Source organism: Propithecus coquereli, unplaced genomic scaffold, assembly GCF_000956105.1.
Source record: "Propithecus coquereli isolate 6110/MARCELLA unplaced genomic scaffold, Pcoq_1.0 Scaffold256, whole genome shotgun sequence".
Taxonomy (NCBI): Eukaryota; Metazoa; Chordata; class Mammalia; order Primates; family Indriidae; genus Propithecus; species Propithecus coquereli.
In genome coordinates, this window is record NW_012148130.1 from 725,636 (window position 1) to 740,952 (window position 15,317).

Below are 15,317 nucleotides of genomic sequence, written 5' to 3' on the forward strand. Positions count from 1 at the left end.
TATGAACTTCCTCATTCTTCACTTGACACACCTTAGCAAAGAACTTGACGGCATGTGTCCACGTCCTGGGGCTTTGTGGAAGGCCTAAAATTAAAAGTGATGACCCAGGGCATGTGGTGGGAGAAATTTCTAAGCAGCAAAGTGTTCAAGACGTGACGTGGCTGCTTCTAACAGCCTACAACCAGACATTGGAGCAAAGGAAAGATGTGAAGTTGAAATTTATAGTTAAAAGGGAAACAGAGCCTAAAAATTTGGAAAACTCGCAGCCTGGCCATGTGGCGGAGAGGAAAGGAGCGTTTTCAGGAGAGGAATCTGAGGATGCTGCAAAGCAGCCGCCTGCTAGCGAGACGGGCAGGCACAGAAGAGCGCCAGGTCAAGACAACAGGTAGAAGGCCCAGAAGCATTTCAGAGTCTTCCAGGCTGCCCCTCCCACTGTAGGCCCAGAGGCCTAGGAGGACTGAATGGTTTCAGGGGCCAGGCCTGGGGCACCACTGCCCTGTGCTACCTCAGGATGCCACTCCTTGCACCCCAGCCGCTCCAGCTGCGAAAGAGGGTGCAAGCCACAAGCCTCGGCAGTGTCCAAGTGGTGCTAAATCTGCAGGCCCGCAGAATGCAAGAGTAATGGAGGACTGGCAGTTTCCACCCAGATTTTGGAGGATGTATTGGGAAGCCTGGGTGCCCAGGCAGAAGCCCACTGCAGGCCCCCACAGAGAGGCTCTACTAGGGCAGTGCTGAGGTGAAATGTGGGGCTGGGAGCCCCCACAACGAGTCCCCACTGGGGCACTGCCTAGTGGAGCTGTAAGCAGGGAGCCGCCTCCCGGCAGACCCCAGAATGGCAGAGCCACCAGCAGCAGCAACCCCAGCCTGGAAAGCCACAGGCACCAGGTTCCAGCCCGTGAGAGCAAACACGTGGGCTGTGTGCCCAGCAGACCCAAGGGGCAGGGCTGCCCGAGGCTCTGGGGGCCCACCCCTCCACCAACACCCAGGATGCAGGACATGGGGTCAAGGGAAAACATTTTGGAGCTTTAGGATTTAATGTCTGCCCTGCTGGGTGTCAGACTTGTGTGGGACCTTTTGCCCCTTGCTCTTTATGGATTTCTCCTTTTGGAATGGGAGTGTCTGCCCGATGCCTGTACCACCACTGTATCTAGGAAGTAAATAACTTGTTTTTGATTTTATAGGCTCACAGCTGTAAGGAACTTGCCCTGAGTCTCAGATGAGACTTTGGACTTTTGATGCTGAGATGAATTTTGATTTTTGGGGACTATTGGGAAGGAGTGACCATATTTTGAAGTGTGATAGGAACATGAGATTTGGGGGCCAGGGGCAGAATGATATGGTTTGGATATTTGTCCCCTTCAAATCTCATGTTGAAATTTGATTCCCAGTGTTGGAGGTAGGGCTGAGTGGGAGGTGTTTGGGTCATGGCGACAGATCCTCCCTGAGGTGAGTGAGTTCTCACTTTGTCAGCTGACACGAGAGCTGGCTGTTAGAGAGAGCCTGGCACCCCTCCTCTCTCTCTGGCTCCATTCTCTCACCATGTGACACACCTGTCCGCCTTTCACCTTCTGTCATGAGTGGAAGCTCCCTGAAGCCCTCACCAGAACCAGATGCTGGTGGCAGGCTTCTTGTACTATCTGCAGAACTGAGAACCAAAGAAATCTCTTTTCTTTATAAATTACCCAGCCTCAGATAGTCCTTTATAGCAGTGCAGAAATAAGGCAAGTGGCTTTCATGTAAGAGAGAAAGAATGCCTTACATCTGGGGCTAAGTGAGAAATCAGAAGGAGTTAGAAAAGATAACCCATTCCAACAGTTTAGATATAAAGAAAGATTAGTTTCCAATGGGGGTCTATAAGTAGAGGAGCAGAGAAAAAAATTCATGGGAAACTTAAGTTAATCATACCTGAACTTGGATATTCTGGTCAAACTATGACACTTCAGTTCACAAGGGTTGAAAGGCCCATGGAGTATTGCCTATATGCACAAAATACAGGAAGTATTACCAATAAGCAAGATATCACTTAACATGAATTTTAAAAATCCCAAAGTCAGCTCATAATTTTTAAAAAGGCTTCGTCTCGATCATAACACCTTCAAGATTCAGTGAGAAAAAGGTACCTTAAAGAAGGTATTTTTCTGAGATGAAACTAATTCCCTTCAATGATTTCAACAACATTTCTCAATATATACATTTAACACATTAATTGCCCTGTAAGTTGTATTTAACTCACGATAGTTTTGAGCCCAGGGCCTCGTGAAGCATATGCAACTCACATCTCTTCACCTTGGGAGCCCAGTGAACTATTTTTCAAGTTGCATATAACTCACGCACAGAAAATAAAAAATCAAGTTGCATATAACTTATGCAGAGGAAACAATAAAAAATAACAAATTTTTCATTACATTAGAAAGGATTGTTTTGTTTTCAAAGTTTTTATTCTATTTTTGTAATAAAACACTGTGGCTCCAAGGAAAAACTTTTTTTTTCTAGTGGGGCAGTCAATGTGTTAAAGTCTTCGGCAAAAAAAAGGAAATATTTCCAAATAGTTTAGTAAAAATACTATTCTTTCAATTTTAGTAAACCAACCCAGTTGAACAGGTGGGCCTGAGACCACACAGGAAAAGGCTGGGGTAACAGAAGCAGAATCCCTGACAGGGAGGGACATGCCAGCCAACCGTCTTGTCCAAACAGGCAGCACCTACTCCAATGGCCAGCCAGGGAAATCGAGGCTGGCACCAGTTCTCAAAAGCCCACATGCCGTGTTTCTGTCAATCTGATAAACAAGCACATGTGGCCTTTGAAAAGAAAGGTTAAAAAAACAAAAACTAGTCAAAGCTTATCTTATCTCTAAACCCCACTGAACATTAAAACCCAGGTTTTTTTCTTATTAATAAAGGATCCACTGTGAGAAAAGTAACAGCTTTAAAGACCAGGAAAGAAAAAACCACCATGACTACCAGCTACAACGTTTAGCATATAAAGGTAGAATGATATCAAGTTTTTAAATTATGTTTTAAAACAACAACTACACATCACCTTACAATTTGGAGTACCCAGTTTACTGGAAGAAAAGCTCTCTAACAAAATCCGTATTAGATACTTCTCGTCGTCCTTCATGGAGGATGGCACAGACCCACCTGTTGTGTTTTCTACTGATTTGGAAAAGAGACCCTTGAGAACTTCGTGGCTTTGCTGAACAAAACACGAAAAGTTTTTTTTGTTAAAAATATATACTAAAAGCACTTTATTCCAACCTAATGAAAATATTTTACAGGCATAATCTTACTCTGGTCTCTATGTCATTAAGGTATAGGGAGATAATTTTATCAAGTTCATTTTAAAATTCAAACAAAACAAATATGACAGCCTTTACTAAATTTAGCCATCAGAGAACTTAGAAGAAACATCTAAAAAAACTTTTTTATACACAAAATTTTGGTCTTACACTAGGAACACTAACATAATTCCCTGAAGTGTTTTCACATAAGAACTACAAAACTGAATGAGTACCGGCCAACATTTTGCTAGTTTGTCTTCCCTCTCCTGATCCCTAGCAGAAATTACACAGATGAATAAAGACCGTCAATACCAGCCCCCAAATGGCCACTGATCATCTCAATAGATGCAGAAAAAGCATTTACTAAAATTCAACATACCTGCATAATAGAAACTTTCAACAAACTACTGTGAGATTTCATATCCCACAATAGCTGAGACAAGAAATCACCCAGGCATAGAAGGAATATACCTCAACATAATAAATGCCATATATGACACACCCACAGCCAACATCATACTGTATGGGGAAAAGCTGAAAGCCTTTCATCTCAGAACTGGAAAAAGGCAAAGACGTACACTCTCACCACTCCTATTCAACATAGTACTGGTCCTTGCCAGAGCAATCAGGCAAGACAGAGAAATAAAAGATGTCCAAATTGGAAAAGAAGAAGTCAAACTGTCACTCTTTGCAGACAACATAATCTTATATATAGAAAATCCCAGACTCCACCAAAAAACTCCTAGAATAAATGAATTCAGTAAAGTTACTGGATACACGAATTAACACACAAAAATCAGTATTGTTTCCATATACCAACAAGAAACTAGCTAAGAAAGAAATTAAGAAAGCAATACCATTTAAAATGGCCATTAAAAAAACCTAGGAATAATAACCAAGCATGTGAAAGATCTCTACAAGGAAAACTAAAAAATACTAATGAAAAAAACTGAAGAGAACACAAACAAATGAAAGATATCCCCTGTTCATGGATTGGAAGAATTTATATTGTTAAAATGACCATACTACCCAAAGTAATCTACAAATTCAATGCAATTCCAATCAAAACACCAATGACATTATTCCTAGAAATAGAAAAAAAATCCCTCAAATTCATATGGAACCACAAAAGACCCCAAATAACCAAAGCAATCCTATGCAAAAAGAACAAAGTGGGAAGCAACATACTACCAGATTTCAAGATTTACTACAAAGCCATAGTAACCAAAACAGAATGGTATTGGCATAAAAACAGACACATACACCGATGGAACAGAATAGAGAACACAAAAATAAATCCACATATTTATAGTCAACTAATTTTCAACAAAGGTACCAAGAACATACATTGAGGAAAGGACAGTCTCTTCAATAAATGGTACTGGGAAAAGTAGATAATCACATGTATAAGAATAAAACTAGACCCCTATCTCTCACCATAAACAAAAATTAACTCGAAATGGATTAAAGATTTAAATGTAAGACCTTAAACTATAAAACTACTGGAAGAAAACATAGGGGAAATGCTTCAGGAGATTGGTCTGGGCAAAAATTTTAACGGCTAAGACTTCAAAAGCATAGGCAACAAAAATAGACAAATGGGACTATATTAAGCTAAAAATATTCACAGCAAAGGAAACAATCAACAGAGTGAACAGACAACCTGTAAGATGGAAGAAAATACTTGCAAACCATTAATCCAAAAAAAGACTAATATCCAAAACATACAAGGAACTCCAACAGCAAAAAAAAGCAAACAATCCAATTAAAAAGTGAGCAAATGATCTGAACAGACATTTCTCAAAAGAAGATATACAAATGGCCCACATATGAAAAAATGCTCAACATCACTAATTATCAGGGAAATGCAAATCAAAACCACAATGAAGTACCATCACAATTAGGAAAAGAAATAAAAAACCACAATAAAATATCTCACCCCAGTTAGAATGGCTACTATCAAAAAGACTAAAAATAAATGCTAGTGAGGATGCTGAGGAACGGAGACTCTTATACTCTGTTGGTGGGAATATCAGTACAGCCTTTATGTCAAATAATGTGAAGGTTTCTATAAAAACTAAAAATAGGACTACCGTATGATCCAGCCATCCCAATACTGGGTATTTATCCAAAGGAAAGGAAATCAAAATGTCAAAGGGATATCTGCACTATTCACAATAGCTGGGGTATGAAATCAACCTAAATGTCCATCAACAGACGACTGGATAAAGAAAATGTGATATATACACAATGGAATTCTATTCAGCCATAAAAAAGGAAATTCTGCCATTCTTGGCAACACGGATGAGCCTGGAAGACATCATGTTAAGGGGAAAAGACAGGCACAGAAAGATAAACACTGCACGTTCTCACTCCTGTGGGAACTAAAAATATTTGAATTTATGTAAGTAGAGAGTAGAGCTGTGAGTATTAAAGGCTGGGAAGAATGCGGAAATGGAGAAGAGGAATAAGTTACAGTGCCTTACATACGAAAGGGTGAATATGGTTAACTAGAATTTAATGAAGATTTTCAAAAAGCTAGAAGTGAGGATTTTGAACGTTTACAACACAAAATGATAAATGTTTGAGGTGATGGATTTGCTAATTACCCTGATCTGATCATTACAAATTGTATACATATATCAAAATGTCACTCTGTATCTCATAAATATGTACAATTCTTATGTATCAACTAAAAATAAAAGGAAAAAATAGTTGCCTCTCTAAAACCTTCAGACCAAGAAACATAACTTTAAAACTGATTCTGAAATAGTTGAAATAAATTTTAAAATGCTTGAAATATCTGCAAGAAACATTAACTACTTCCATTAGGGAGATAAATCTTAGAATTCACTTTTAAAACTCCCCAAATAGAGAATCAAATCTAATTTTCACTCTAAGAAAAAAAAAAGATGAACAAACAAAAACAGTAACTATCCAGCCACCATAATTTAGTCTCGGAGAAATCTAGAAGACATTCAAAATGGCACCACAGGTCTTCACACAAGTACGGTACACCAAATGACGGAGAAACTCTGTCTATTCACCCCTCAATATGCTCACAGAGGAAGAAAAGCCCCCCATCCCCCCCACACACACCCAAAACCAAGAACAAAAGCACATACTTTCGACTCATAGGACTCCTCCATGAGCTCGGCATAGCCCTCCTCGATGAGGACATCTCTTATGTTGATGGCGTCCTGGACTCTCGAGTACCGGTACACGTCCACGTGCAGGACACTGTGCACGACAGAGAAGACCTTCACCAGGAGAGCGCAGCTGCTCACTAGGGAGGCAAACCGCTGGCTGGCCGAATCACTCCAGTGCTCACCACAGACAAGAGATTTTGCTGATGGTCTCATTTTGCAAATCTTAAATTCCAAAGCCTACAGGACAGAAGGGCATGGCTGAAACAGTTTTATAAATGAGCAAAACACTCATCCCAAACGCCACTGAAAGTGGCCTTGTTCATGTACCTTTAACAGTGTTCACATAAAAATGTTACAAAAAGTAATTTTTGGGTAGTGAGGATTTCCTAGTTAAAGAAACTTGATTTTAATTTTTTAACAGCAAAAGAGTTTAGAGTAACTTTTAGATTGTTTTCATACTGACAGAAAGGTGTATGTGAATATGTCTCCAGCTCAACCAAATTCTGTCTGGTTTCAACATAACCAGAAATCTTAGAAACAGTATTAGAAAACACTACTGAATTAAAACAATTTTTTTTTGCTAAGTTTGAAGCTGGGGTAGGGAGGGAATACGACCTCCAGAATCAGATCTAGCGTTCAAAATTCATTCCATGGAATGTTCTCTATCTTACCTGAAAGGGAAGTTCAAGAAATTGACAGGGAATCTCCATTAAAAGATCCAGATCCACATGAGACCTATTACCATAATCTACAAAGAACACCTGGAAAATAACGTAGGCATACGCTTTAGTACAGAGTTAAAAGCAACACCCTGCTTGAGCACTAGCAATGCAGTGGTCCCCTCTAATCCTGTAAGTATGGAATTCTTAGAGTGACCTGAGCTTAAATCCACATATTAATGAGGCAAATAATTTAGACTACTTTTCTAATTATGATTATTTTAAATTTAATTTCCACCGATAATTACAAAAGATGTTCTGTAAACTGCTATAAGTTTGTCTCATTTCTCTTTGAATGATTTGTTACAGAAAAACATACCTCAGCAGAATTTCCAGAAACATAAAGAATTTGAGCTCTAAAGTAGCTTTCTTTGTCAAAATCAGCAAAAGGTGCCAGACAGACCAAGTCTGGATGTGGGTGAGTGGCCAAGGGTACCAATTTCAGCTGGTTTATTTCAGCAGTAAGATTTTTCAGAATCTTCGCATTTTTTTCATCAATCCTATATCCCCAAAAGTGTCCCACTTCAACCACCTGAAAAGGCAGAGGAAGAGGAGCAGAGATGAAACTGGGAAAGGACTCTGCAGGAGGACCGCCAACTAGAACCATGGCTGGCGTGCCGCGCCGCACAGCATTCCACACGCTGCACTCCTTGGAACACAGGGCTCTACAGGCTGTTAAATAGGTGCTTGTGGAATGAGGAGGGGCTCCCTGGTCAACACAAGTGAGGAAACGTGTGTCACACATCATTTTCTTGGGGGTACAAGACTCATTAGCATACAAGAGTGCACAGAAGAATCACTTCATCTGTGCTGAGCCCCAAGAGGAAAGCCGTCACCACAGGGCCTGCAGGTGCCCTCCGGGGTGGCGCGGGCGGCACAGCCCACCAGACAAGCAGTGCCGAGTGGGAGGAATGGGAGAGAGGACGTTCCATCCAGAAGGGCACTGCTGAGCAGCTTCTGCCCACTGCTGCCCCAAGACCTTGAGGGCCGGGCCCCTAGAGTCTGGAATCCAGACGCTACAAGAAGTTTCCCAATGTGCAGCTACAGATTTGCCAGAAAGCATACAAGTATTTTAATTGAAATTTTATTCTAAAGTAAAAACCATACTCAAATAATAATGGTACTGATGCTAGTTTTGTCAATATAAACTGAATTATACATGCATATATCATTATTTTAATTAGTATTTTTAACATGTATCTTACTAAATCCAATTATTTTAGCATTGTGTAAATGTATATGACATTTCAAAAATTAACTTTGATTCTAAAATGAATATTTTTTTCGTTTTCCATTTTAGTTAGCCACATTTCAATTTAACAAGTACAATAACTCAAACTCACCCACAATTACTAGATTATTAAGATGCACAGGTTGTGTGTGTATGAACTTATTTCGCATATATAACATGACAATTTTAGATTAAGAAGGAAAAGCTCAATGCCATCATTCTTACCTCTGTGACATCAATCGTTAGAAGCAGATCTGTAGCGGTCCAGGACCTGTCTGGCGTGTTAAATGAGACTTGTATGGGCTCTATTGTCTGCTTCTGGAAGTCCACATTCACCCTTTGCAATTTTTTTAAAAAGATAGTAAAAATCAAGTGTTACAAAGACAATATGTTTACAAATGTAAAGTTTTCACTTGAACTATTCTCATATTTATACAAGTAGATAACATTTTAATAAAATATCTAAAGCCAGAGATGACAAACTTGATTTCATTTCAAACATGGATTTCTGGTGGGTTCCTGAACTGTCCTGGAAGGGGTACGCACCCCAGTAGTTATACACTACCCTCCAGGAACACATCCTAAAAGCCAAGACTCTTAGAAAATATCCACGTTCACTTTCAAGGGTATAAATTCCAAATCTAGGACCTGCAATGTTTCCTAACTTGTGATTTCAGAAGTGAGTGGCTTTGACTTTTAGAAGTCTAACTGGCTCAGTGCTATGTTAGAAAACACACACACGATTGTCTAATAAACCCAAGAAATATAATTCATCTCTTAAAGCAATAAGACAGTAAATGCTAAAGTCCTGAGATATAAAAGACAAATTTGATAAAAATAAATGTTCTTTTCCTAATACTTTTATTCCAAAATGAAGGGCAAGAATTATAAGCGAGATCCTGATCCAACTCCTTTCCCAATCTTCAGACCCATTTATTGATGAGTGGCTCAGGCAGAGGTACCCAGCCCTCAGGTGCAACTGTAAATCAGGTCTGGTTTAACAGCAGGACAGGGCTTCTCTGTGTGGAGGATGGAACCCACCACACTCCCAAACACTCAGAAGCCAAACATCGCACACTGGGTGAAACTAGATGGAACCCACTTCCCTTCTTTCACCAGTTCTTCAGATTCCTGTCGAGTTCCTCGTGGCATTAAAAAGTTGACAAATAAGAAATGATGAATGAGACTTCTTACACATGTGACTGTGAAAATATGGCCAAAAAGGCAAACCAATCTGCCACAAATACCACAGGGTGATTTAATATGGTCCAGGAGAAAAAGAGCCATGAGCTCAATGGCAGGTGCCACTAACTCCTGAGCCAACCAGCCCCGTGCAGGGTCCCAGCCCTACCCCACCCCACTGGGTGGAGGGAGAAACGCCACCAGGCAAGGAAGGGCAGTGCACTCTGGCACGCAGACAGGTGCTCCCAACTGCAGCTCCATTCCATCCCACTGTCTGCTCTGCTGCAAACAAAGAACACTCCATTTTGCTTAATAAGAGAATTCTCAAAAGGAAATGCGTAACTGTAAGGAGGAAGAAAGGAAATTAACATCAGATTTCATACCTACTATTTACACTAAAAGTTACATTAATGATTTCACTCAATCCTTTCAACAACCTTGCACAACAGGTATCCTATCTATTAAGCAGGTGAAAAAAACTGAGGTTCAGAGAGGTTAAGTAATGTGCTCAAGGACACAGTGAGGACATGATGAAAACAGGACTCAAAGGCAGCTCCACCTGGCTACAAACTTTCAATGTGAGCTAAAGCAAAGTCAGAGCAACAGTCATTTTAAAATAATGTTTGAAAACATGAAAGCAGGTGGAAAGAGTCTACCCCTCCCTTCCGCAAATACCTCGTGCTCCTGAGCTTGCACACACTCCCTCCTTGCACCTTCCCTTCAATCTCCTCTGCAGAGTGCACACTGAGCTCCAGTGAGACTTTCAGCTGAGACATCTTAACTGCCATATACACTGCAGGAAGAGTTTTAAATCTCTCCGTTGGATTACGCGAAAACTCCACAAAGGCTCTGTGCCACGAATGTAAATTAAAAGATAAACTTATCAGGCATCTGATAAAAAAGCACTGCATATTCATTTCTCTTAAGATCAGACAGAAATTCTCACTGTCACATCTCTCCTCAAAAATGCCAGCAACTCTTCAATCTATAATTACTCAATAACAAGTATTTATTGATATAAGGGAAAATTATTCACTAAGAGAAATAAAAGTTACAATGGCATGTATTAAACTAAAACCAAATATAACCATTATACAGCATAACTCAGAACACTAAAGTCACAAGAAATTTTCAGTTAAGAAATCTTAATTTTCATAATTATAACAGAATGACAGGTTTGCTTTTTTACTATTATAAAATAAAACACAAACACAGAAAGCCACACAAATGCACAGCTCAATGATCCTTGTGCTCCCCCATTAAATCTATTACACTAAGTAATGCTGATAACTGCCCCCTCCCCGCCTATGTCAGGGTCTGACTCCAGCTCTGTCTGCAGGAGGGGGCAGCAGGCATGGGCAGGGTGCCTGCAGGATGTCTGCACACGGGGAGACCCTCGAGTTTACCTTGTCTGTGTGCAGGTGTCCTAATGCCCCTGGTCAAGATGTCACCCACAGCCGCACAGACTCGTGACCCCTTGAGCTATTACAAAACCACTTGGAAAAGAGCTCTCTCGCGGACACGTGTCCTCTTGAGTGACATGGAAGGATGCTGAGCCCAAGAGCGTCAGGCGGGGTGTGTCCTGAGCCGCTCCCCTGCAGCCCTCCTTTGCAGATGGCTCCTCCTCACTACCACCAGGCACGCGTGCCTTCCACCCGCTGCCTGACTCACACACTTCCATCTTAGGCCCTTTCTTTAGAGGGCTCCTAAGTCTCTCCTTAGAAGTAATTTCTTTTCAACTCCAGACCTCAGCATATGCCCCTTGCAGCCCTGTGCTCCTGAGCGTCCAGGCTGGAAGACCCGACCCTCCTGGCCTCCTCTCTCCTTTGTCCTCCACATGCGGTCATCAGCCAGACCCAAGAGATCGTCTTTCCTGCCTGCTGCCTCCTTTCCATTTCAAATACTTCCAGGCTGGTTCACACTCTCGCTGCCTCTGCTTTGGCTGCTGCAAAGACTCCAGGCCTGGCCTCCTCGTCTCTTTTCTTGATCTACTTTCACTTACCCCTGATTAAGTTCCAGGAAACCCAGTTCAGATCAGAACACTCGGAGCCTCCAAGTACCCATCCATTTCTGTTCACACTCATCAGTCTGCCACAGAAGACCATCCAAGAGACAGAGACTGGCCCCCCACAAAACAGGCTCCATCTGACACAAAGCAGCTCCCGCCCAGATACTGTCGCTGTTCCCCCATGGTCCCACACTTTCCAGGTCCAGACCAGCTCACACCCTCCTCTTGCTGCAGCACCAACCCGACCCTGCTCCACCTGCCCCTCCACCGCCAAGGCCTAGCACCCAACGTCCACCCCAGGAGTCCTGAGTGGGCATTACTGCGCCCACACTGGGCCTCAGAGAGAACATCTTCTGACCTTCTGGGTCTCTCTTTTGAACCAATTTTACTCTCCACCCCTGCCACTGAGCTGAAAGGTTCTTACGGGACAAAGTGTGCCCAGGTCCCGCCTGTGCCCCTGGGCCCAAAAGCCCTTTGCACCTCACACACGTTCTGCATAAAGTAGGCCCTGCTGTATCCAAAACAGAATATAGTTCTTGTTCTTTGAATTACTCTTTTATATCTTTCTTTGCCTTTAAATACTTGAATCCCAAGTACAGGTACTGATATAACCTAAAAGAATACTATTACTTCCAAAAAAAATTGGCATGACATTTGTAATGTGACTAAAAAGCTGGAAACATGAGGAATGCAATAAAATACAAGTAAGTACCTATAAAGAGGTCCCAGACAGGAAGAATATGAAACAAATACAAAATCTAGTCCAGTAGCAGAGATGAGTGAACAAAGACGCTGCAACCTTAGTGAGCGCCCAGACTTCCGACCACTCAGTCAGTCAAAGGAACATCCATGCACAACCGGAAACTCAAAAAGGGTAAGAGGACTTTCAATATTCAAGAATTGTTTAGCTGTGTTTCCAGTTTTAAACACGTGATTTTTATACATGACTAAGAATATGACTGCTTATAATTTATATCAGAATATTTAAGAAAACTCCAGACACTATAAATTTAATTCATTAAATCTATAAGAGTGGTTGTAAGTGTTTAGAAAAGTTTTTCTTGTTAGAGTTATGAATCTGCCTCACGAGGGATCTACAGGCCTACAAAGAAAATCAATACATTAATCATAGAAATGGAACTTAAAATATTAGAGAGAATTAATCCAAGCTGAAAACGAATTTGATACATTCAGCTTGAGTTAACTGGACATTAATCAAAGACAAAGTGAAAATGTTCTTATTTACTAGATTGGCAAAGCTTTGCCAAGTTAAATAAAAGTTTATAAAACATTTCTGTAACACTAGGAAACAATTTCTACCTTTAAAAATTAAAAATCCATTTTAAAACTATAAATAGTCTTTTTTGTGCATAAACATTTCTTGTTCAAAATAAAAATTTACAGTGACACTCCAAAACATACCATTTGTTCCTTACCTGAAATTAAAATAGGGCCAAATGTAATTGAGTTTTTACAGTGTTTGTCTTCTAAACATATTTAGAACATATATGTTTTAAATAATTATATGCAGATACACTATTTGGGGGCATCCTCCTCGCCTACAACATAACGATTACTGGTGACTCAGAAAGAAAATCCTGGGGACAGGTGCCTTGAAGCAAAGACCACTCCCACAGAATCCACCCCAGCACCACACTGACCACCCTGGCCATGGCCCACACAGCTCAGTTCCTTTAGGAGATCACTTAGTTGAAAGAAAAGATAAATTGCTACTAACAATAAGATAAACCAATGCTCCATTTTAAGAGCTTCCGGAAGCACCCTACGTGAAGACCCATTTACACATGCATCTAGTTTTGAGAACTGGCATCTGTAAATATTTAAAACTTTTTGCCTCTTTCATAATTGCAGCTGATTACAAAAATATACTACTTACTTTGCACCATCAAATACAATGGATCTGACTTGCCCACACGGTCTAAAGAGAGACTGTAGCTGTTTGTGGTAGAGAAACCCGTAGGGAGGAATGTGCTTCAGCTGTCAAACATAACACAGCATCAATCAGAGTGGGAGACACGGAGCCAGCAAGGCAGTTATGACATTCATAAGCTCAAAGCGGCTGCACATTATTGTAGTTTGCAAAAACGTAGTTTACAATCTTTAACCATAACATACAGACTCTATAGATCAGTGTCTTTAATGGCTTAATGACTTTTAAATTATAACTAAGTTTTAATAATAAATGTTAAATAAAGGCTAATTCTTACTCTAGTAGTAAACTGTCTAGTAGTCTAATACAGTAAAATTAAGATTTCTGTTTATTCTGTTTTATTTTATCTTATAATAATCAAGCTGACTAAACACGTCTTTTAAAAACATAGTATTTCCACGTAAAGCACAATGAGAACGTAAACTCTAAAGGACGATGTGCAGCTGAGCGGAGGAGGGAGCGTCTCCTCACCACCAGAGCCAGAGGGAGCTCTCGCCCTGCAGCATGCTGGGCTGCGTCCACGCTCTCCCAGCATCTCCTGCTTCCTCCTGATCCAGGGCGACCTCTGTGCCAGCTGCGGCTCTGCGAGGGGCCCCTGCCCAGTGAGCAGGCCTGTCTGTCTCAGGGCGCAGGACAGGAGGTGAGTGCAGGCATGGCTGGGACTCAGGTCCAAGCTCAAATCTTGTCACTCCCTGAAGCTGTATGTCTCCTTAGCCAGGTTACGGAAGTGCCTTAAGACTCAACTGCCACATCATGAAATAAGGATGACAATGATAAATTCCCAATTCAAAGGGTTAGCGTGAGGCTCAGAGAAGAATAAGAAGTGCTTAACACACAGCCTCTCAAATAAGTGATAAACAAAGCTAGCTATCATGTAGCTTCTATGATGCCCAGGGTAGGTAACTTCTGGCCCCGGTGTGCATGGTGACTGGACTGCCTGTCACCGCGGTGAATACAGCTCCACGTCTGAGGAAGATCCCCACAGGACCCTTCCCCCATGCACGGCCAAAGGAAGAACACCACGAAGGGACCAAGGGATGAGAGAGGTCGCCAACCAAGGAGCTTAGTCCACCCTAAGGGCCAAGAAGAACACTGGTCCCAGGCCAGCGACCTGCAGCAGCTGTACGAAGCCAAAGACAGCCTTTTAAATCAAATCCCGTCCACAAGCATAAACTACATCTCAGCTGCCACTCAGGTCTCCAGCGGGAGCACCAGCCCCTCTCAAAGCTCGTCAGAGAGCTCAGACTGGAACGCTCCGGTCACCTGTGACCCCTCCTTGTGAACTCATTTCTTCAGTGACAGCAGCGGTGGTGGAACAACCGGAGTAAAAGCTGGCGACGTCCAAGCACTGTGATGCACCAGGCACTAACTTCTAGTGCTTTTCATACCCTTTAGTGGATACAGGCAAGTACCACAACCAGACAGTCCAGGAACACTTCGGTTCAACTCCCGAAGGCTGTACTCCAGCTGTGAATCTCACTGCTGCCAATCACACGGCCTGCAGATGCTCCAGTGGTCAGCGCCTGAGGCTGGCCATGACATTCGGCCAAAGCATTTAAATGCTGATTTCCAGGCCACACCTCCTAGCTCACATCTTGTGGGGCCCTCAAGTCTGAATGTATAAATCAGTAAATTAAATAAACAGTCTCTTGGCGGTTCTGCTGGGCACCCAGGTTGGGGAAATCACTGGCTTGACCTAAGCTGCTGACGACAACATTTTATTTTGTGTAAAATGAAGCTGTTAAGTAACAGAATGTTTTTAAACTTATGGACGAGTGCCTTAAATCCTTCAAAATA

General features: G+C 41.7%; 1 protein-coding gene across 1 annotated transcript in view; it reads right to left on the minus strand.

The window, feature by feature from the left end:
* Nucleotides 1-15,317, minus strand: part of TDRD9 (tudor domain containing 9) — a 129,602-nt gene that overhangs the window by 18,542 nt on the left and 95,743 nt on the right. Inside the window, exons 22-29 of the mRNA XM_012647054.1 lie at nt 13,467-13,567; nt 10,237-10,410; nt 8,605-8,716; nt 7,468-7,680; nt 7,101-7,190; nt 6,406-6,666; nt 3,040-3,195; nt 1,906-1,976 (exon numbers count right to left, since the gene is read on the minus strand). Of these exons, the coding sequence (XP_012502508.1) occupies nt 1,906-1,976; nt 3,040-3,195; nt 6,406-6,666; nt 7,101-7,190; nt 7,468-7,680; nt 8,605-8,716; nt 10,237-10,410; nt 13,467-13,567 (1,178 nt within the window). The remainder of the gene's footprint in view (nt 1-1,905; nt 1,977-3,039; nt 3,196-6,405; nt 6,667-7,100; nt 7,191-7,467; nt 7,681-8,604; nt 8,717-10,236; nt 10,411-13,466; nt 13,568-15,317) is intronic.